We start from the raw sequence: 20,982 nt of genomic DNA, 5'->3' as shown, positions 1-20,982 counted from the left end.
CGGGACGTTTCCCCGAAGCAACTGTGTGGAGCTTCGAAAGGGGGCCGCCGTCTTGCTGGGCGGGGAAAGAGGCACCATTTCACTGATCTTTTCCCGCACGTAGGTTTCTTTTCATCCCCCATCCGCGTGTCCCGTTGTTTTTTTCTCCTGCTTTCGGAGTCCCGCCGTCGCACCGTGTGCCTTACCTGTGGGAATCGGTCATCATCCTTCTCCTCCCCCCGCCTATCATTGGTGCGTGTGTGTGTGTGTGAAGGGGTCACTCTTCCTTCCCGCAGCCTTCAGTGGCACACACTGCTTCATTCATGCGTTCACGGCACCCAACCGTCCGTCGTCGCGGGGCCGCGTTTTATGGCCCCGCTGACCACACAATTAACTGCCACCGACCGCATACTGCGGCGTCGTCGGCTGCTGCGTTCACGCAGCATCGCCGTCTTCGATCCACATTTTCGCCCTCCACCCGTTCCTTTTATTCGACCTTGGGGCTATGGTTTCTTGCTGGGGCCACATTTCAACTTCGGCTTCTCGCGTGGTTCGATGGGGGAGCTGAAACTAACTGCGTTTCTTCGCGGTTGCTATGGATTTCGAAAGCGAAGTAGTTTTCGTCGTCTAGCTCATGCACTTAAAATGAATCCGAATGGAATCACGGTGCGTTGGAGCATACTTTTTGGAGAAAATAATAATAAACCGGCCACGCACAAATCAAAACCAGTTTTTTTAGAGTTCTTTTTTCCATTTCCAATGCGTTCCGACGATGGCATGATTCGATCGTACCAAGGAAATGCTGTCAAATTCCTGTAATTTGCAATCGATCTTAGTAACCCCATAGAACGAAAAAAATCAAAATCCGCCAAACGCATTCAACCTTCCTTCCTTCATTCAATCCGACTGTAAGCCATGTCGTGTCTAACGCTACTTTTCGTTTTCTGTTTCATTTTAGTATTTTCAACATGCGTTCAACGATCATGATCCCAACGATCAATACCAGGCTCTGGAAGTGTTAAAGCTCAGGTGGTAACCGGCGTCAACCGGCCATCAACGGACGAAACACGAACGTACCGTAACCAGGGTGATAGAAGGCAACCGACGAAAAGAAAATTTTAATATCGCCGTGCACCGTGAAGAACCCTCTCCACGCCACGGATGGTTCATCAGAGTGGGCGCGACAAATCGAAGAGTTTAAGCGGTGGGTCCGTTGGCAAAAATAGTGGTAATGCCGGTGCTGGCAGTGGCACCATTATGGACCCTGGCCGCGATATGATGCCCTCGGAGTCGTCTCCAAATAACAGCGCGACAGCAGCAGCAGTGAACAGCGTTGGAACCGGTGGTGCTGCACCCGTAAATACCACCTCCATGCCTTATGCCGGTGCCGGCGTTGAGCGAATATCGCACGAACAGCCCGTCATCAAACGCCAGCGGATAGAGGAGCACGATCGGGGACCGTTGAAGCCAGCGACGCACCATGAACCGGCCAACAACAAAGGACTCCCGACAACGGGTACCACCGTCACGGCTTCCGGTAGCACGAGTGGAGCTTCGTCTGCCTGTTCGTCATCGACGTCACTGTCATCCTCGCCTTCCTGCTCGTCGTCGAAACTGATCCACTCCTCGCTGGACCACTCGTCGTCCGACGACGAGCCGCAGCATCTGCAGACGCAACAACTGTCGACGCCAAATCCCGGCGGATGGCTACCCCATCATCAGCATCATCATCATCACCAGCACCATTATCATCAGCACCAGCCACGTTTCGAACACCAGCAACCACGGGCGACACGGCCATTTCAGGATGCGATCGCAAGGCAGTGTCTTTGTACGGTCGAAATGGGTGCGCTACTGGTGTCTTTTCAGCCTCCGCTCCTGTTCACCGGAGGGCGGGAAGAAACCATTGCCGGTGCCATCCACCAGTATCAACCGTTGGCCGAGTGGCCGGTGGAGCATCTGCTGAAGTTCCTCTCCAACGTTCAGCTCCTGTTCGACACGTACCTGAAGCAAAACATTAAGGGAACCATCTGCACGGGAGTGGTTCACTTGTTCGACTATCTGATCCACGGCGACCGGCACCAGCAGCTGGTGGCGCTCGACGTGGACGAGCTGATTGGACTGTGTGGCCACCGGAACCGGTACATTAGCTATCTGGCGGGTCGCATACTGACCTCGTTCCTGATCATCGTCAAGGACTACCGCTGGATGGAGAAGATCGTCAAGAACCTGTTCGACTATGGGCGGGCGAATCTGCTCGCGTCCGACTTTCGGACGGTGCAGAAGATCGACTTCGGTCTCGAGGTGATCAAGCGTATCGTGGAGTGGAAGGACGAAATGGAACACCCCCTGGAGGAGGAGACGGCCGGTGGAGGCCCTTCGCTGGCGGACAATTACTTCGCGACGCACTACGCTTCTAGCCAGCCAGCGGCGGCGGCGGCGGCCAGCAGTAACATTTTTCGCCCAGCGACATCCGCATCATCTGGCGGGGACGACGATGACGAGAGCAACGAGGACGAAATGGGTGCACCGTCCGCGTCGAACCCGAGCACCCCCGGAACGGCATCTAGTCAAGAAGTGGGCGAAGCGACCAACGGCCAGTGGCCGCTCCACTCGCTCACCAGTCCGTCCTCAGCCTCGTCCGACGCCACCGGCACCGTCGCCTGTCGCCACATCACGCTCACCGACTCGGAAAGCTTCGACACGAAGCGCATCAAGTTCGAAACGATCAACATCCTGAGCGTCGAGTGGCCTCGGCTGGTGAAGAGCATCAACTCGCTGTTCCAGTCCCTCACCAACAGCGCCCACGACGCGTCGGTGCGCGTGGCCAACGAAACCTGCATCCTCACCTTTCTGCGGCTCTGGGAAAGCATCATCAGCGTGAAGGCGAATCTGTCCGTCCTCGACACGCAACGATTTCACGAGCAGCTGCACGAAGTGTTCCAGCTGCAGCTGCTGGGCACGAAGAACTGTGTCATCTACCGGCAGATGCTGACCCTGTTCAGCGAAGCGCTGTGCTACGGAAGTACGCTCGCCCTGCAGGACTTTATCCCGGAAACGGTGGGGAAGCTGGCGGAAAACGTCGTGAAATCGGTGAAGGACGGCATACTGAACAACATCCCGAAGGCAACGTACAGCAACCACATCGGGTTCCTCGGCTACAAGGGCCCGGTGGTACGGTACCACGATCGGAGATTGCAGCGGGCGGATGGTGACGGCGGTGACGGTGACACCCTGGTGGTCGGATTACCTACCGGAGCCGCTGGCGGCGGTGGTGTCGGTGTACCGGCACCACCATCGCCAGCGCACGGCGAAATGTGCTACGATCGGACGCTGCTGCAAAAGATGGCCCTGCTGGTGCTGAAGGCGGTCGCGGTGATTGGGAAGGAGATTCGGTGCGACTCGAGTGACTCGAGCGTCGACAGTAGCGACTACGACATGCAGGAGATCCAGATGATTGAGCTCAGCATCTGGAACGTGGTCGGGAAGCTGGAAACGTTTCTGAAGGCGCAGCTCGAGTTCCACCCGGACACGCACTTCAGCAAGGTGATGATCCACCTGTTCGACGATCAGGACGACTACCTGGTCGAGGCGATGGTGTGCACGCTCGACGTCACGTCCGGCATCTCGTTCCGGCACTACGTCCGCACCGAGCTCCACGTTCCCGATGCCATCAAGGACCTGATCGCGATGCTCAATCCGGTGTACACGTTCATCGAGTTCTCCAACCTGGGGCCGAACATCACGCAGCTGTTCCTCGATCTGCTCATCAGCACGGAAACGTGCTTCCTGCTGTTTCTGCTGCGCTTTCTCAAGTACATCCGCCAGAACTGGCCGATGTTCACGGAGAGCTGCTACAATTATTACCGCCACAATAGCTACAGCAATGCGTCGACGTTGCTGCAGAATCGATTGTACCTCGCACCGGCGTCGGCTGGCGGTGACGCTGGTGGGCCGACCGCCGGCGGTGGGCTTGGTAACGGGGCGGTGCTTGCGGGCATGGGTGTCGGAACGGCGGCCGCCAACTCGAACGCCATACTGGACAGTGTGATGACGGTGCTGGTGAGGTTGCGGATGCAAATCAGTCGGCTGGTGGCCGACGGGCTCTTTCCGTACGACATTTGTCCGATACTGAGATTGATAGAGAACTGCGAGGAGCTGTACGAGGGCAGCGAGCTAAGTTGAGTCGTCCTGTTTCCGAAGAGGTTGCCGGCGTCGAGTGTTTGTATATTTTTCTAATTTATATCATACGCTCTCCCAGGCGTGTGTGGTGCTGAACTCTTGCAATGAGCACTTTCCGCATTTTGCGATCATCCCCCGATCGTGCGATCGTACAGGAGGAAGTATTGTTTATTTTTTTCCTTCAAGTTTGTCAAGAAGCTTTGCATAGTTTTAGATCGGAGAGCCAATTGTGTTCTGAGGGGCCTTCCGTTTTAATTAGTTCAATTGTGTATACGGCAGACTGGTAGCTGCCGGTTATCTCCGGCAAGCCGGAGCAGGATTTGTTCACATTCCACGTCCCTGCGATCGAAGCGATAGTGTAAATAAAATCAATCCATGCACGTCGAAACCAGCGATCGGTCAATGTGCGTAAGGTGGTAAACCTGCCCGTCCATACCACTGACACCAGACTGTCTTCCATTGGCTGCATTCCAGTGTATCGTTTGTAGAAGTTGTTAACGCGGATGTACTTCGATCGTTATGCCAACAACCAATCTTGCCCGAAATCAATCTAGTGTGCGCTGTCGCCCCAAACTATTTGTACAAACGAACACACAAGCAACAAAGCGTTGCCTACTAGGTGCGGCCCGGGGTTCGAGCTTTTTTGGGTGACGAACGAAACGTAGATTAAGCAAACAAGTTCTTAGTAGGCTACTTCAGTTAGTGGACGTACATTTTGATTAATTTATATGATGGTTTTGATGCTACTAAACCGTTTCACTAGGAAACGGGTAATGTGCCTTTTTGCTAACGCGAAATATTCACTACGATCGACAGAGTAAAGCCGAGAGAATGGGTCGGAGCCCGGGTATTCGATTCCGCGAGTGGTCACGAAGCAGCGCTTCAGCGCCGAACGGAAAGCAAAAGCCGACGGTTCTGCCCGGTTCCGCTCTTCTTCCCGGCCACTCTCTATTCCCCCCCCCCAAACACACATCAACACAGGGCATGGACTGTCTTCAGGTGCCCGGGGAAAAGAAAGAATCGTATCGAAAAGAAGTGGATCCTTTATCAAAAGTAGATTGTAATAAAAACTATTTAAATGATTTTTTAACCGCCCTGCTGGTGCTTGTTTGGTTTATTGTCCCTGTGCAGGGTCAGCAGAAGGTAAGTAACTTCGGTTTAACCCTTTGCTGGATGGATGGATAATTTATGGTCCCGTTTTAGCCCTTAGTTAAGCACCCGTACATCCAGTTCAGCTTGGAAATGTCCCGCTCGCTCATACCTAACCGCTGGCCAATTTGGGCGGTTGGATCCTTCGGCACGATCGTCCGCTCACCGTTGATGGAGAACGCGGTGGCACCGTAGTGCATGACGCTGCCGTAGTCGTAGCGTACGCCAAAGTCCGTTACCGTGGTGTCCGGGTAGATGTTGAAGTTGTTCTCCGTGCCCGACTCAATGTTCTCCCAGATGATGTCGACGAACTCATCCCGGTCGCTGGCGCTCTGCTGGTGGTAGAACCCGAGGGCGTGCAAAAACTCGTGCACCACGGTCCCGATGCGGAAGCAGCCCTCTCCGACCGGATACGGTTGCAGGTTCAGGTTCTGCATCTGGCCGGTGTAGCCGACTGCCGACGAGCAACCGGAACCGGTTCCCCTCACGTTGATGTAGGCCGTCGCTTCCGTTGTAACGCGTCGGAACTGAAGGCACGATTGGCTCTGTATCAGACGCGCCCCGAGATCGATATGTGCCACCTGTTCCGGAGCTGCAGCACAAAGGGCATACGTTTCAACGATCGGTGCGCACTGAACAGTCCGCTCACTTACTAAAGTGGTCCTCGTTGATGTAGTAGTTCACGATACGGTTCGGCCAGTGGCGATCCGTTGAAATGAGGCCGTTCCGTCGGTTCCGCACAAAGTCCTGCTGTTCTTGATCGAGCACCATGTCACCCTCGAACTGGCCGCTCAGCTCTTCCGCCAGGTCGTTGGGGCCCAGGTTGGCCAAACGTCGCACTGAAGGGGGCGAGAAGTGTTGCTGAGCATTTTTCAATCAAACTCACCTGACCCCATTGACCCGTTACCATTCTCCGGTGTGTTTGGCAGTGCTTCTCCTTGACCGGTTGGAAATCCGTTTGCCGAACGATCGGCTAGTGCCACGAGGCAGATAGTTGCCAACAGAAGTCGCTAGGAAGATGGACAGTTTTGTAGTTAAAAGATTCCGCGATCCACGTACCGAGTGTTGTTTACTACCATCGTGGTAAAGATGTCCAACTACGTTCGACGAAAGATCCCCTTTCGGACTGCGGCGTGTATAGTAGTTCAAATCTGTCCGCTTACCGCTACGGCTAGATCTGATTTGTAACGCAATTAGCGGGTGGGATGTGGTTTTTACAACCCCAACGATCCTGGAGGGACAATCTCGCCACAATACAATGGGCAATCATGAGCGCAGCACCTAGCAGCGTCATCGACGTCATCGGCGTCTGGAGGTGAGTGTGTCTTTTTGCGTGATAAGATTATTGCCCTGGATTCGATTTGGTTTTACCGTGTACCAGCAGCAACCCGCAGTGACCTTACGATCGTTCTCCAGAAGCACTGCTATTGTGGTTTGGTATTTCAGATTATCTTGTTTCAACGTATATCTGCACCAGAGCTTTCGATTCCGCAATTGATTAATCTAACTCAATGGCTAGGCTGAAAGAGGGTAGCTTGGCTTTAGATAGGCCCTCCAATCGCTTGTGCCAAGATAAGACAAGGTCAGAATGTGTTCTTTTTCTCATTATGGCTTAATGTCCATGTCCTTAAGCAATGTGTTTGGCACCGAAAGCCGATGGACATACACTGGAGTTATCAACGAATTGTGCAAAAGTTTTGCAGTAAAATTACCGCGTGTCACAACAGAAACGCGAAGCCGTTATCAATCAGATTCAACGTCGCATTCCGTGTTAGATGCCGTCACCAAGGCGGTAAGGCGAAAACCATATGCAAAATTTGCCACCTATTGGTGCCTATCTGTTCCAACCGTGTCACCGGAAGGTAGGCAGGCAGAATCGGCTTATCGACCAGACAGTGCTACCTGACGATGGCCTTAACCTGCACCGGAGGAGGGCTCCAAGGGCCCGGAAGCGGGGGGCCTTACAAGATAGGCTTCTTCGGTCGATTGTTAACGCGCCGGCGCGCTGGGGGCGCTGGGGGCTTATCAGCGGTGGGCGGGCGGGAATTGGGAATTTCTAAGTGCGCTTTTGCTTTGATGGCCAATTAAAGAGATATAAACGATGAACCGGATCGCCACGAGCTCCACTTGTTAAGGAGGAGTTCTTCCACAAACAACCAGCGCCGGTGTTGAAGATGACCCACTTCAGGGGACTGCTGCTGCTGCTGGGCGTGCTGTTGTGCGGCGTGCAGGGTGGCGTTTTAGTGGCCAAAAACACGGCCCGAAACTGTGAGTTACTAGTGGCGTTGCCCATGGTTTGAGGTGTGTTAGTACCAAACGCGGTGTCACGTACCATTTTAGTGAATCGTCTACGGAACTTGCAACCGGACGAGCTGGCCGAGGAGCTGAGCGGTCAGTTCGAGGGTGACATGGTGCTGAGCGAGGAACAGGAGCGCGAGATCCTGAGCAACAAGCGAAACGGTCTGATTGCAACCAACTTCCGCTGGCCGGACAATACCGTTCCGGTGCTGATCGTTGAAGAGGATTTCAGTAAGTGCGCCCTCATGCGGCGTTTTAGTGTTCCGCTTACTCACATCACGGTTTCCACGGTTCACCGGTAGCTCCCGAGCAGGTCGAACACATTCACCGTGGGCTGCGGCAGCTCGAGTCCGTTACCTGCCTCCGGTTTGTGCCACGTCAGGAGGCGCACACGGATCACGTGCGCGTTATCGGTACCGGGTCCGGATGTTACTCGTCCGTAGGCCATCGGGGCGGAGAGCAAACGGTGAACTTTGAGCCGTACGCGGTCGACACCGGCTGCTTCCGGTTGGCCACGATCGTGCACGAGTTTCTGCACACGCTCGGGTTCTACCACCAGCAGAGTGCCAGCGATCGGGACGAGTTCGTGGAGATCGTTTGGGACAACATCGAGGAGGGCAAGGAGCACAACTTTAATATCTACACGAAGGATACGGTTACGGACTTTAATGTTCGCTACGACTACGGCAGTGTGATGCACTACAGCTCGACGGCATTCAGCAAAAACGGCGAGCGGACGATTGTGCCGAAGGTGAGCAATGAGAACGGGAACGGTAGAAGTCAGAGACTCTAGAATGGTTTCTTCGGTTGACGCTTTCCTCCTACAGGATCCTAACGCCAACATCGGCCAACGGGTGGCCATGAGCGAACGGGACATTTCCAAGGTGAACCACATGTACCGGTGCATGAGCAAAGACTAAGGGAATCAGCCAAAGACCTGGGGCAGCGACGAAAGGCGGTTATAAACTGTCGGAAATCTTTTTCGTTTTTATAATAAAGACGGACGTTATTCGCAGCAGTGCTTTCTTTCAAGTGCCGTTCCAGATCAATACGACGCCAAAGTTGCCTTACGATTGACTTTTATTTCACGCCGAAGCTTACTATGATCGTAAACAAGTGAAATAAAATAATTCAAAATATATCGTAAAAAGCATTTGAGTTTTCGTGTTCGGATGTTGCTGTCGCTGGGAAATGGTTCAGCGACAACTGCGACAACTGCGACAACTCAGCCGCGTTAAACATTGCACCATTCTACCAGGGCACCATGACGGATTAGGAGTTGCGTGAACGAAGTGTTCATCGGCTTGTTTAGGTTCACTCAGCCATTCGTAAACACATGCGGCGGATATGATGGAATTGTATTCACTTAACGATTACGTGTTCATCGCGCTGCGTTCGCGCACCTCCTAATCCATCATGGTGCCCTGGTAAAATGGTGCGATGTTCGAGGCGGCTTGAGTTGTCGTCGCATGGCGGGAGCATTTCGCGCAGCTTTCAGGCACAACTCGGGAAAATTCAAATATTTAACATAAGTTGTTAAAAATGTGAAATGAATTTGAAGTGAAATATCATTAAATATTGAAAAAAAATATATTATTTGTTATCTATGTATGTAAAAGAAATTCGTGTTAGTTAAACTATTTATTTGTTAAGTTAAACTCAAGAACGGCTAAACCGATATGAGTAAAAATTGGTGGGACTGTAGCTTAGAACCAGGAGATACTTTTTATTCGAATAGGATATCCGACTATCCGACCGCGTTCCCGTGAAGTCACTATGAAACGTGGTACAACAACCGGTGTACCGGAAAATGATCCCTGCAATTCGGTTGCTACATTTCTCGTCGCCAGTTGTTGGAACTCTCGTAACAAGATGTTATAACTTTATTTGTAGTAAGTAATGGTGGCCTGGTATTTTAATTATCCAACACTGAGTCGATGCACTGCACCTAATGAACAACCCTTGTATTTTTTCTTTTTTCCGTTTTTCTTTTCCTCCCCTGTGGACAAGGAGCATCTAGCCCGACGTCACACACAGGATTCCTGAAAGTCGAACGCCCGACGACGAACAATGGAACAGGAGCAGGTGGTGGCGTTGGACTCGTACCGGGACAGTTATCCGATTGATAGAAATAATGTTACAGCTCTGTAAAGTTTTCCCCGCGAAGTGTAGTATCAAATGAGGCGTGTTCGCCACACACATCGGGAACGACTAGTTTCGGATGAACGAAACACTACGAACTTTGGCGCGTTGGTTTGGTTTTCAAAATTTATTGTATATGCTTTATTAATAGTTTATTTTACATTACATAACTGTTCTCTTTGCTACACCAGTGTGCGCACAGTACGGTGTGTGTGTGTGTGTGTCTGTGGTTATGGGTGTTTTCAATTGTTATAAGATATAAGTAATGCTTCCGTTTCATTGCGTTATATCCGTCACGCCGTTCCGCATCTAAATCGGGACTCGTTACAAAAGGCATAAGAGGCCTGCTCGCCTCGTTCTCGATCGATTCAAAACTCCCCGAATGGACAAATGACAAAGTAAAATAAATAGAATTCCGAACAAAGTATCCAGGCTCGTTCGATGGAACCGCGAGCAACGTGTTGAAGGGGGCTTGAGCCGTACAGGTTCTCGAAACACACTCCAAAAACTGTAATAAAACATGCAAAACATATTTTGCTTGTTGTCCTGCAACAAGCAAATCGCTTCTTCGTCAATCCACCACAAAAACCGGTGTGTGTGGTTTGTCGGTTTTGTCGCTTCGGTTTCGTTCCGTTCCGTTACACGTTACCTCTCTCTTGATGCTCTGTATACACCGTTCCACTTCTTCTCTTGTTCACGCAACCGAAATCAGTTCTTTAATTTGATTTGTTTAATGTATGTCGTATCAATCGTAATGCAGCTCTTCCTGCTTTCTGATTAGGGGGGAGCCGTAGTTTCTAGTGCCGCCATTTTGTTGGACAGATCTAATAGCTATCGCTCAGGCAAACACGGTCCTCTATTTTGTATGCCGCACTACTCTTACGATCAATTCCGCAGCCGCAGCCTGATAGCTTTAGTGGCCTCGTGGTGGTGCTCGCCGTGTCCACGCTGTTTATTTGGTAGCGCATAGTGTAGTAGATAGTACAAGATGGATAGAAATAATGTTACAGCTTTGTAAAGTTTTCCACGCGGCGTGTAGTATCAAAGATTGAAGGCTATTTGGAAACTGCATTGCGCTGCACACAAAATGAAACGTTATAAGATACTCCTTTCCGTCGTTTTGCTACCGTATCGTACTCTCAAATGTTAGCGCGTGAAAACATTCGTTCCCTTGGCCGACGACGGCGATTGCCACAATTCCAAAACGCTTTGCACCAATCATCTTCCCCTTTTTTATTGCTGGTGCTAGTTCAAGTTCACTTCCGCTCACAGCTTTACCGAATACCGTGTATCGAAAACATTGGGCCACTCTGCTCACCGTAAGACTATGACGACCCGTTTTGCGCGAAGGATGTTCCGTCGTCTCCGTTCCTTCTTCACTGGCGCAATTGAGTGCTTCTCTCGAGTGCCCAAAACATGCTGTTAGTTTTTGGTTCGCAAAATAAGGCATTTTCTCACTAATGTATTTCTCCTTATTTTTATGTTATTTGTTGTTTTCTTTCTAATTTTATGCTTCGCGCACTATGCGGGCCTGCCCCATTTTCGTACCGCGGCGGTTACGGCCATACGCAAGCACGAGCAGAAGGTGCTTAACACCAAGCAGAGCACGCGTGATGTAGGGATTGATTGCACAAGAGTGAAACACGTCCATGGTTACAATACTTGTTGGAGTTGGATGCTAGTGCTCCTGCTAAGTGCGCTACGCCTGGTGGTGGTGTCAATTTTAAAGGATTCCTTTTGGGGCAAAAGACGTTAACTTTCGTTCCAAAGTGCAATAGAGCCATACGACGAAAACCGTGCACCGATACGAAAGCATGGAAGCATGGCAAACGTTGATGGAAAGCATAGTGGTGTAACATTCATTTTCTGTGATGCGTGTGTTAGCTGTAGTGATGGTCGAAAAAGGCGTCCTTTTAAGTTTTATTCAAATATCACAAGCACAGGAACAGAGGAACATACACCAACCGGAGCGCGTAGTGGTGAGTCTCTGGAAATTCGGATAGAAAGCTCACCTGCGCTTGTAACAGACACCCAGAGACACCTTCGTTTCGAGAAAAAAATGGGCTAAATCTGTTGGTGTATAAGCATGATTGTTCCAATGGTTACTAGATACTACACAATCGGCAACGCGGCGCGCACTATGATTCGGAAAACGGATAGAGCGCGTGTGCCTTGGGTGGTCGGTTTTGCAAAATGAAAGGCCGGAACAGCCAGCCCACCGATGCCGATGGTGGGTCCATTCTGACGCAATTAGGAGAGGACACATTCGGCATATTTATTGATTAGAAGCAACGTTCCGGGGAAGGGAAGTAAGTGATGGTGGTGTGATAGTTTTGTACACAGTGGGTTTTGGGTTTATATTTGCAATTTGTTTCATCGTTCCTCTTCTATTTTTTCTTATCAATTTCCATGTAGCTAACGCTGTGTGGTTCATTTGCTGTGATTATCGGGCCTTTGGAAGAGTAACTCGGTTTGCCTTATTTTACCGCTTTCTTGCTTTTTACTGTCCTGGAAACTGTCTTTCCCTCTCTCATTCTCTCTCTCTACACACTGTTTGGTTATGAAACTAGCGCAGTAGTAATAACAGTAGAGCAGAGAGAGAGAGTTAGGGAGAGATAGACTGTCCTATCGCTTGGATATATATTTGCTTTATACAATACATACGCTAGAGCGCCCGGAAAAGAAGAAAAACAGAAAAAAATGGAACAATGTACAATAAATAATTTAGCATGTTCTAGGCTTAGAGCATGTGCCGTGCTGTGTTGTGCGCTCTCCGCTCGGGTGACACATTTTCCCTTCAGTTTTGCTTCGTTACAAAAGCGTTCAGAGCGGTTTCAGAACTTTGTTTTGCATTTTTATTTTGTTTTCTACTAAATTTCCACACCCTTATGCTTTTTTGTTGTTTTTGGTGGCGCCGGAAGCCACGGAAGAAGCTCACGCGCCATCACGTCACGCCAAAGCCGGTGGTGCCGGTGGAGGCGCCGCCGAACATGCAGCGCTCATGCATCATGCTAACAAACACACGCCCCAACACGGTCACAGTAATAGTAAACGTAATAATAATCATCATCTTTTCTGCATAATATTACTAAAGATAATAAGATTACTTTTAACAATAATAATGATAATAAAATAAACGTACTCCCTATGTAATAACCATGCGGACGAGACGAAAAGGGAAAGACGAAAGGCGCGCGCCCACACGTTAACCTCGGGAACAGAAACGGATCAATTACAACAGAGCGCGGCCGGTTCCCCCTAACAGCGTGTGGTTGGTTGCGCAGGCGCGCATATACTTTACACAAAAGGAGGAAAGAAAGGAGTGTGTAATAAAATGAGTGGCGTGTGCGTGAAGGAACAATTTTTTCGCTGTTGCTTTAGTCGTTCAGCAGCAGAGTGTAAGCCCTAGCCCTAACTCCTTTCGGGCCGAAACTCGAAAACCACGGGCGGTACAATCGGAATCGGGAAGCGAAACAGAAAAGGGCATAATGCCTTCGAACTATGCCTTCCTTGTTTTTATCGGGCGCGCGCACACACACAGCGAGAGAGCAGGGCAAAAGGTGGCTCTTCCCTCTAATCTAGGACTCTAGGCGACTCCCTCTACTACTCTTAAGGCATTTTACGTTGATTCACAATCGACCGTCAGAGAGCCGCGTGCACACACCCCCCCGGACACGGCTCTCTCGTTCTCTCTTCGCTTTACACACCATAATACCCCGAACGGTGGCGCATAAGTAGCGAATGCTTTCTGGCGTTTGATATTTCTAGTGGCTTTCGCTAGCTTTCTACGACCGTCCTCCTGGCGGTTGCAGCCGATTGCCGGAAGCGCACGTTTTTATGCATGTTCCGTCGGTTCCTCTGCCGGTTTTGGTTGCTGCTGTTGGGTAGTGGATCCCTCGGAACTGATTGCGGCGGAAGATGCTGCTGGTGGCGGTGGTGGTGGTGCCGCTGGATCGTCACCCTGTTCGGGCTGTGGCTGATCTTGAGTGGTTTCCTGTAGGGTAAGAGTATCTCAATTTTAGTGTACGTCCATTGAATGTTGTTAATGTTACATTAAAAAACGCTATATTAAAAGTGTTATTCCCTTTTTCCCACTTTTAGCTAAAGCACAAACCATTACGGACGCAGCGAAGACATGCACCAACCCCAAGTGTGCTCCAACGGAAGCTGTTGAAAAAGTGAATCGCCTCCTATGATGATCACTCGCAAATTGAGATACGAAATGATGCGCAACATCATCATTCGGATCATCAATGATTAGGGGCACCCTAAAAACGTCAAAACACGACAGTGCTGCTTAGACCATCCACTTAAATAAAATGGACCCTCCTCAGCTGTCGGCAGCTATCATCTTCAATTGGCTTAACAACCCCAAAATGAAGAGACAACCGCACGACGACTGGCGCGTGTCGGGTGACCATCATCTCCCAGAGGCGCGCGCTCGTGGGAAGATCGCCTTATCTCGAGAGCGCAAGCAATGACTGTCCATATCTCGGGCAACTGTGTATTTGTTCGGCGACGCACGCCGTGCTTGGAGCACACCTTTTCAGCCAGCTATAAATTGCCAACCGCGCATCGGCGTTGACCGCCAGAGTGTGTGAAACTTTCCGCGAGTGTCACGAGAGACCTTGAGAAAGACCGGTCCAACGATGGACGGTGCCGCTGTGCCAGAGTATCTCGACGAGGTGTTCCTCCAGAAGACGCTCGCCAACACTGGAATGGCACTGCAAGGTGCGAAAATTCTCGACCACCGCATCACACGGGCCACGGCGAACGGGGACAACTACCTGAGTGATGTGTTTCGGATCGTGGTCCAGTTCCGTGACGAAGGATCAACCGGCGGTGAAACGCAAACGCTTTCGCTGATCGCCAAATGCTTACCGAGCACCGGGACACGCGCACCGATGCTGGAAGAGTTGCAGGTGTTCGAAAAGGAGGTTACCATGTTCCAGCGCGTCGTGCCGAGGCTGTCGGAGCTGATGGTGAACCGGGAACGGTTTGCTGCCCGGTGTTTCTACGCCCCAACGCTGCGGACGATCTGGGAAGGATGTTCAAGAACGGGCTGGAGTCGCTGATAAAGGTCGCCAAAACACGGTGGCTAGACTTTGACCCGACAATTGTGGCCAAGCTCGAGCGTCTGGCACCGGTGTACGTGGACCGGGTGCGCCAGTGCATGCTGCAGGACTGCCTGGCGGACGGTGGTTACCGGGTGCTGAATCACGGTGATCTCTGGTCGAACAATATGATGTTCCGGTATGCTGATTCCCACCAAACACCGCACACCGCCGCCGTCGTCGATGTGATGTTTGTTGATCTGCAGCTCAGTGTGTACTCTAGCCCGGGAGTGGACCTCAACTATGCGCTCGCGAACTGTCCCAACTACGAGGCACGCTCGCGGCTCGACGAGCTGATCGCCGTGTACTACGGCTCGTTCAGTGACACCTTGCGGCAACTCCAGTACAGCCGCGTGCCGTCGCTGGAGCAAGTGCGGCGTGAAATACGCCGCATGGAGTTCTTCTCGCTGGTGTGCATCGTCTCGATCCTACCGATCGTGCTGATGGACAAAACCGACGAGCTCGTGGCGGACTATGACAGTCTGTACGACGAGGAAAAGTCGGAGAGGGCACGCGAAATACAGTACAACGGTGCCAACTACCAGCGCATCGTGCGGCCAATGCTGGTGGAATTCAACCGTCGCCAGTTGCTGGACTAAACGCGCCCCGCGGTAGACAATAAAGCATATTAGAGCGAGAGAGAGCATGGATCCCCTGGGGAAGGACCTACAATCAGAGGAAAGAAAACGGTCGGTCCCGGTCGGATAGCGTACCTGTGATTCTAACACTCGCTCCTGATGCATTGCATTCAGCAGTTCCCGCAGGTGTTGATTCTCCCTTCGCAGCTGCTCACGCTCCATGTCCTTTTCGCTGATCTTGTGCTGTGTGTTTGTGAGGGAAATGAAAACACACGCGGGTCAGGCGGTTTTGTTCCAGTGGCACACGCACCGGGCTCAGTCACTTACCAGAAGCTGTGAAATCTGCGCGTTCAGCCCAGTGACGTAGTTCGCAATCAGATGGCACGGTACGGTCGGGGCGAGGGACGTGGCGTGCAGCAGGCGATTTTTGCCGCACAGTTCCGGTCCCAGGGCGCCGGAGTATTTTGGGGTCATGGAGGGACTCTGCGGGAAACCGAGCTTAGTGGTGCAAATTGGGAGACCTTGACGAGGAACACCTACCAGTGTCGAGTCGTAATTGTCGTTGATTTCTATGTGCGAATCTATGGGACACTTTGCACGTCCACCGGCCGTCATCGTTCCTCCGTCGTCTAGGGTGGCATCGACGGCATTCGGAGCTGCCGCAGCAGCCGCGGCCGCAGCCGCCGCAGCAGCGAGTTGGGATGCTTCCGTCAGCTTTCTGGCTTTCTCGTTCTCCGCCATCAGTACGGCGGCGGCTCTGGGCGATGGGAAGTAGAGTGGCCATTAGCTCCATTACTTTGGTGGTGTATTAGTGGCCATTACTTACCTCACTTCATCGATCTCACAGTAACCGTCCTCGTCCTCCGTTATGTTTACGGTTTGATCCAACACCACCGTGGCGATCGGCGGGACGGGACCACCGGTGCTGCTGCCGGCTGTCGCCGGTAATACTGCCGCTGCAGGTCCATCGACGATGGTGCCGCTAGCTATCGTGGGTACGGTCGGCTCGATCGGCGTTTCTTTGGTGGCACTCGACGGAGGAGGAGGAGGAATGTTCTTGCCGCGGCCGACGCACTCATCGCAGAGCGCAGCCGAGCTCGACACGGCACTGATCTGCTGGCAGTCCGTCACGTGCGTGTGCTCGTTCAGGATCTCCAGCAGCGACTGGCCGTACGCAAACGCGGCCAGCACGATATCGGTCGGTTCCTTCGGTGCTTCCGGTTGGGCCGCGATGTCCGCGATCGCCTGGAAATGCTCGTCTGGCACTTTGAACATGCCGCACACGACGCGCTGCTTACTGGCGAGCGTCTTCTGTATCAGCTGATCGTACCGCCGCAGTTGCTCTGGAAAACGGAAAACGATTTCTTTATAGTTGATGGCCGGAGGAATCTAATGCCAATTCTAATGCCATTTGGCATGTCCGAGGTGAGGTGTTCCTGCGCCCAAAGTGGTTGCCATATTTTAGCAACCATTTTCGTGGATGTTTGTGTTTGCAGAAGAGAAAATTATTGACCGATCGCCGGATTCCGCTAACGGATCAACCTATAAACGGTGCATGGAGAGAGCAAACACATTGCATCACAGTCACCTCCCGGAGGACAGATGCGATTCGTGCCACCCGCCTGTGAGATGCACTCGATCCGGACTTTCGATTCAGGGTAGAATAAATAAATTATTAACATCGTCCCCGGGGACTCGGTGCTTGGAATAAACATCTTCCTGCACGAATAATGTGTGGAGGTTTATTTTTCATTTCACCGATGGTTCTCGGGAGGCGACCAACGAAAATTGGCGAACCGATCGTTTGTTTACACACCATCGGACTCGATTGCCCGATGATAATGGAAAGTATGGACCGCGGGGCCCAGATTGTAGAGTGGAGGCTTCGCGGGAAGCTTGTTTACGGTACGCTTTGGGGCGGATTGTAATTTTGCGAACCTCCGAGTCATTCCAAGATTTCGCATTCCGATTCGAGGAATCGCGCCGATAAATCGCACTACTTCCGATTGCCTTCTGGTGAACAGAAGAAGTGGGATTATAGAGCCGATCACCGATCGGTCATACACTTACCGGCGGGTGTCAGGATCGGTTCGGCGGTCAGCGTGGCGCTAACGCTGACGTGGATTTCACTCGGGGCCACCAGCGAACACTGTTGCGTGAGCGTTCGCGTGTTGTTGCTTCCCCGCCGGTCGCCGGCACCGCGTCGCCGACGCCGCTCGCTGCTGTCACCGCCGTGTTTCCGCTGCTCGCCCTCACCATCGTCACAATCCGATGCCGACGCCGAGGCGGACGACGCGGACGACGGGGATCGGCTTCCGCCGTTACACTCCTGCGATCCACCATGCTGTCGGCGTTTGAACTTTTCCTTCTCCTCGTTCTCGAGATTGTCGTCCGCCTCGTTGGCCCCGCCCGAGCGCACCTTACCACCAGCGCCGCCGGCTGGTTGCGGTTCATCGTCCGTGGACGAGGTACGATTCCCACCGCCGGGGCCACCACCGCCGAGGGACGGGGACGTGTGACCGACCGCGGTGGTGGTGCCGTGGTGGCCCACAGGTGACGCCGGCTGGTGGTGGTGATGGTGATGGTGGCCGGCGTTACTGCTCACGGCCCGGCACTGCGTATCCTTGCGCTCGAGCCGCTCGATCGGCGTCGACGTTTGCTCGATCTTTTGCGTCTCGGTCACCGTTTCGAAGCTGTCCTTTGGCGGGTGGCCGGCCCCTCCCGGGCCGTCGTCGCCATACTCGCCGTGCGTTCCTTTGGTACGTGCTTTGTACGCATCGGCAGCTTCCGAGATGTGTTTGAACCACCTAAAAAGAGGAAAGTAATAGGGACAACCCCCATACCGTATTAGTAAACACAATCAATGAGTTTGAATTGCCGATCTCCATTTCCCCTGGAACCTGGACCACCTGGCAACGAGTGATGGGCGGCGGATCGGTTCGCCGCCGAGACTTCCGCGCCGCTTGGCGTGCTGTTTGCTGCCGGCGGCCGACGACGAGCCCGAGTGGTGATCGTCGTCGAAGCGCAGCTCCGGCAGGCAGTGGGCTACCTCGGCCGCAATACTCTTACGTCGCAGCCTTCCGGTCACGGTCGGCACGGTTAGGTTCATCATCTTCCTGCCTACGCCCGTCGTTGTGCCGCTACTACGATTGGCATTCAGGCACGTTTGAGAGATTAAATGCCGCCTCCCGGTGGTGGTGGTTAGGTTCACTAAATCAACTGCTGTTTCGGGCTTCGTGTTTAGATATAGTTCCTCACTTCTGCACACTCGCGCTTCGCCGTCTAACTAGAAGTTGGTCGATGGAGCATCATGATTCATCTCTGTGGCACTCGAATTCCGAACGAAAACACTCGGCTTCTGATTGTGTGTTATGTACAAGATTTCAGCCAAGAGTAAAATAATTTATTCAACTCAAAAGCACTTCCTGTCCCAAAAAAGGGCTGCTCCTTCGCGTAATGTTCGGTTGTGTGCGGGCAGTACCGGACGAAAAGGAACCTTTTTGCGGAGTGGATCTATAAATCATGCTAATGCGCTTCGGTCGCTCGCTCGGTTTCCTAATTGAAGCTGTAACGGGGGAAGATCCGCCAACTGACTTAGAATTTAGGATTCCCAGCTCTGGGAAGGAAAAAGGACCTTCCGAGAATCGATCCAAAGGTCAGCGGTGCCGGTGATTGAAGGAAAGGTTACCGCCGTGTCCTGGTGGCTCGGTTGGCATTACCCTTTTTGGGAGTGGGCACCGGAAAAAAGCTCATTCAATTTCCGTTCCTTTATTTGTGGCATTAATTATTCCTTCTTCCAAGTCCCAAGCGAGGAATCGCGAGTTTTTGTCATTTAATTATACAACAAATTTGAACCACTACAAAACGTGATTGAGGAGCTGCTACCATTTCGAGGGGCAGAGCACATGATAATCAACACGTGTCAGCTACAAATTGAGACAGGTACCGAGGGCATAAAATAATCCACCAATTATGACCCCTGCAATGAGCTGGGTACACGACGATAGTGACTGTGAAGGTGCCGGCTGGTGCGCTGGTTGCTGATTGTATAAGCAAACGGTTAGGCCTTTTGCGTTAGGTAATGGTCAGTTGGACATAAAATCCTTTTTTCCGTAGAATGGCTCTCTCAGGTGACCCCACCATATTGCGCCAGCCCTCTCTCTCTCTCTCTCTATCTATCTCTGTGTCTGATAACAATTTACATCCGGCCCGCACTGGGCACCGCGATCGTATAGCGCCGTCCTAAGCCCGACCGACCCGCACACGGTAATTTAATCATTCTGACGACAGAGTCGTCGTCGTCGTTGCCGCCGCCGTGCGCATACCGCGTGTTTGGCCGGCTGGAAAAGTGGCAATTTTTGTTGCGGTTTACGGCCACGCAAGACCACGGATGGCTGCCGCCACAGAATTCTACTGAAATCTGAGCCGACAGGAGACAGGAGACATAAAAAGGGCCCCACCCGACGACGACGATGCGCGCAGGGATTTTTTCATACAAAAATTATCGGTTGTATCAATCGATCAGGCTTTTATCGACGGAACACACCGTACGGGATGATGCTCTAACCGCAGACGAAAGTGAAATTACGCCAATCAAACGCTCAGATCGGATAGCGCCGGTTCGGCAACATGTTTAAGGGGACAGAAAAAAAAACAGTCGTAACGGCACTAACCGCAACACCGTGCGCTTTCCACCGTGAAAGGTGATTCCCGGTGCACACTTTCTTGCCCTTTTTTCCGGTTCCGATCGAAGCCGCGCGCGCGCGCCAACTTCAATTGTACGTGTGCCTGGTTCGATTAATAAAGCTTTCACGTTGCGCCGCAGACGACGTTTGGCGTGTGATCTATGCAAGGCCCCCGCCGACCGGGGGCTGATCCCGCACCGTGGACATTCATGATCGAAAGCGTACCAGCGCATTTCCCGGCCGTTGCACATTCCATTTAAATTCGCTCCTCGCTGCGACACGTGCGTTTAGCAAGACCTTGTCACATCATGTGTCTCGGGCTCGGTCTCGCGGCCTCGGTTGGTACGCCATACGGAATGCTGTCTCGACCCGGGCCGTGGAGAGGACAGCAACATCCACAATAGGTAAGTGGGATGAAATGTCAATTACGATATTGTTTCGTTGGCTGGCTGGCGGTCGGCCAGGCCCGGTACAACAAACAAGCAACTCAACCCGACGCTGATGATATCGCGTATCGGCGCAACAACACGGGCAATTTACTTTTGGCGCATTCAACTTTCAATCATCCTTCCTCGACGACGGCGACGTCGGCGACGACATCGGGGCCCGCCACGGTCAGCGACGACATAATGTTAATTGCGCGTGAACCGGTTCAAACGCACCCGGAGTGCGATTAGACGCGCCAAACGCGCGCGCGCTCGGGATGATGGTGCACGCCAGCGAGCTTCACTTTCCTTGCAATTATGCATTCATTTAGCTATTGTGTGAGCCGTGTGTCCCTAGGCGTCGTGCTGCGCGGGGGACACTTTCCCATCATCGCGCGCTCCGTTTGCTGCCGATGCATTAATTTATCGG

The 20,982-nt window shown here is 52.3% G+C and overlaps 4 protein-coding genes across 4 annotated transcripts in view; 2 read left to right on the top strand and 2 right to left on the bottom strand.

Annotated features, from left to right (window-relative positions):
• Positions 1 to 1,140: 1,140 nt before the first annotated feature.
• On the top strand, positions 1,141 to 4,990 carry LOC128278588 (protein lines). The gene has a single exon (XM_053017317.1). The coding sequence runs from the start codon at positions 1,141 to 1,143 to the stop codon at positions 4,162 to 4,164; it is 3,024 nt and encodes a 1,007-aa protein (XP_052873277.1). The 3' UTR covers positions 4,165 to 4,990.
• A 370-nt stretch (positions 4,991 to 5,360) lies between these two features.
• LOC128278587 (seminal metalloprotease 1-like) lies at positions 5,361 to 6,389 on the bottom strand. Its single transcript, XM_053017316.1, has 4 exons — positions 6,384 to 6,389; positions 6,218 to 6,320; positions 5,964 to 6,149; positions 5,361 to 5,902 (listed from the first exon to the last, which is right to left on the bottom strand). The coding sequence occupies exons 1-4, from the start codon at positions 6,387 to 6,389 to the stop codon at positions 5,361 to 5,363; spliced, it is 837 nt and encodes a 278-aa protein (XP_052873276.1).
• A 1,063-nt stretch (positions 6,390 to 7,452) lies between these two features.
• On the top strand, positions 7,453 to 8,556 carry LOC128278262 (seminal metalloprotease 1-like). The gene is made up of 4 exons (XM_053016949.1): positions 7,453 to 7,578; positions 7,651 to 7,839; positions 7,911 to 8,359; positions 8,436 to 8,556. Exons 1-4 carry the CDS (start codon positions 7,485 to 7,487, stop codon positions 8,526 to 8,528), a joined length of 825 nt encoding a protein of 274 aa, XP_052872909.1. The 5' UTR covers positions 7,453 to 7,484; the 3' UTR covers positions 8,529 to 8,556.
• Positions 8,557 to 11,986: 3,430 nt separating this feature from the next.
• Positions 11,987 to 20,982, bottom strand: part of LOC128278586 (uncharacterized) — a 41,752-nt gene continuing 32,756 nt past the window's right edge. Inside the window, exons 19-24 of the mRNA XM_053017315.1 lie at positions 17,513 to 18,249; positions 16,269 to 16,785; positions 15,983 to 16,199; positions 15,770 to 15,925; positions 15,578 to 15,685; positions 11,987 to 13,744 (exon numbers count right to left, since the gene is read on the bottom strand). Of these exons, the coding sequence (XP_052873275.1) occupies positions 13,586 to 13,744; positions 15,578 to 15,685; positions 15,770 to 15,925; positions 15,983 to 16,199; positions 16,269 to 16,785; positions 17,513 to 18,249 (1,894 nt within the window). The 3' untranslated portion in view covers positions 11,987 to 13,585. The remainder of the gene's footprint in view (positions 13,745 to 15,577; positions 15,686 to 15,769; positions 15,926 to 15,982; positions 16,200 to 16,268; positions 16,786 to 17,512; positions 18,250 to 20,982) is intronic.

This window comes from Anopheles cruzii, chromosome 2, assembly GCF_943734635.1.
Source record: "Anopheles cruzii chromosome 2, idAnoCruzAS_RS32_06, whole genome shotgun sequence".
In the NCBI taxonomy this organism is placed as follows: Eukaryota; Metazoa; Arthropoda; class Insecta; order Diptera; family Culicidae; genus Anopheles; species Anopheles cruzii.
The sequence above is the reverse complement of the archived record's forward strand: the minus strand, read 5'-3'. Positions and strand labels throughout refer to the sequence as shown.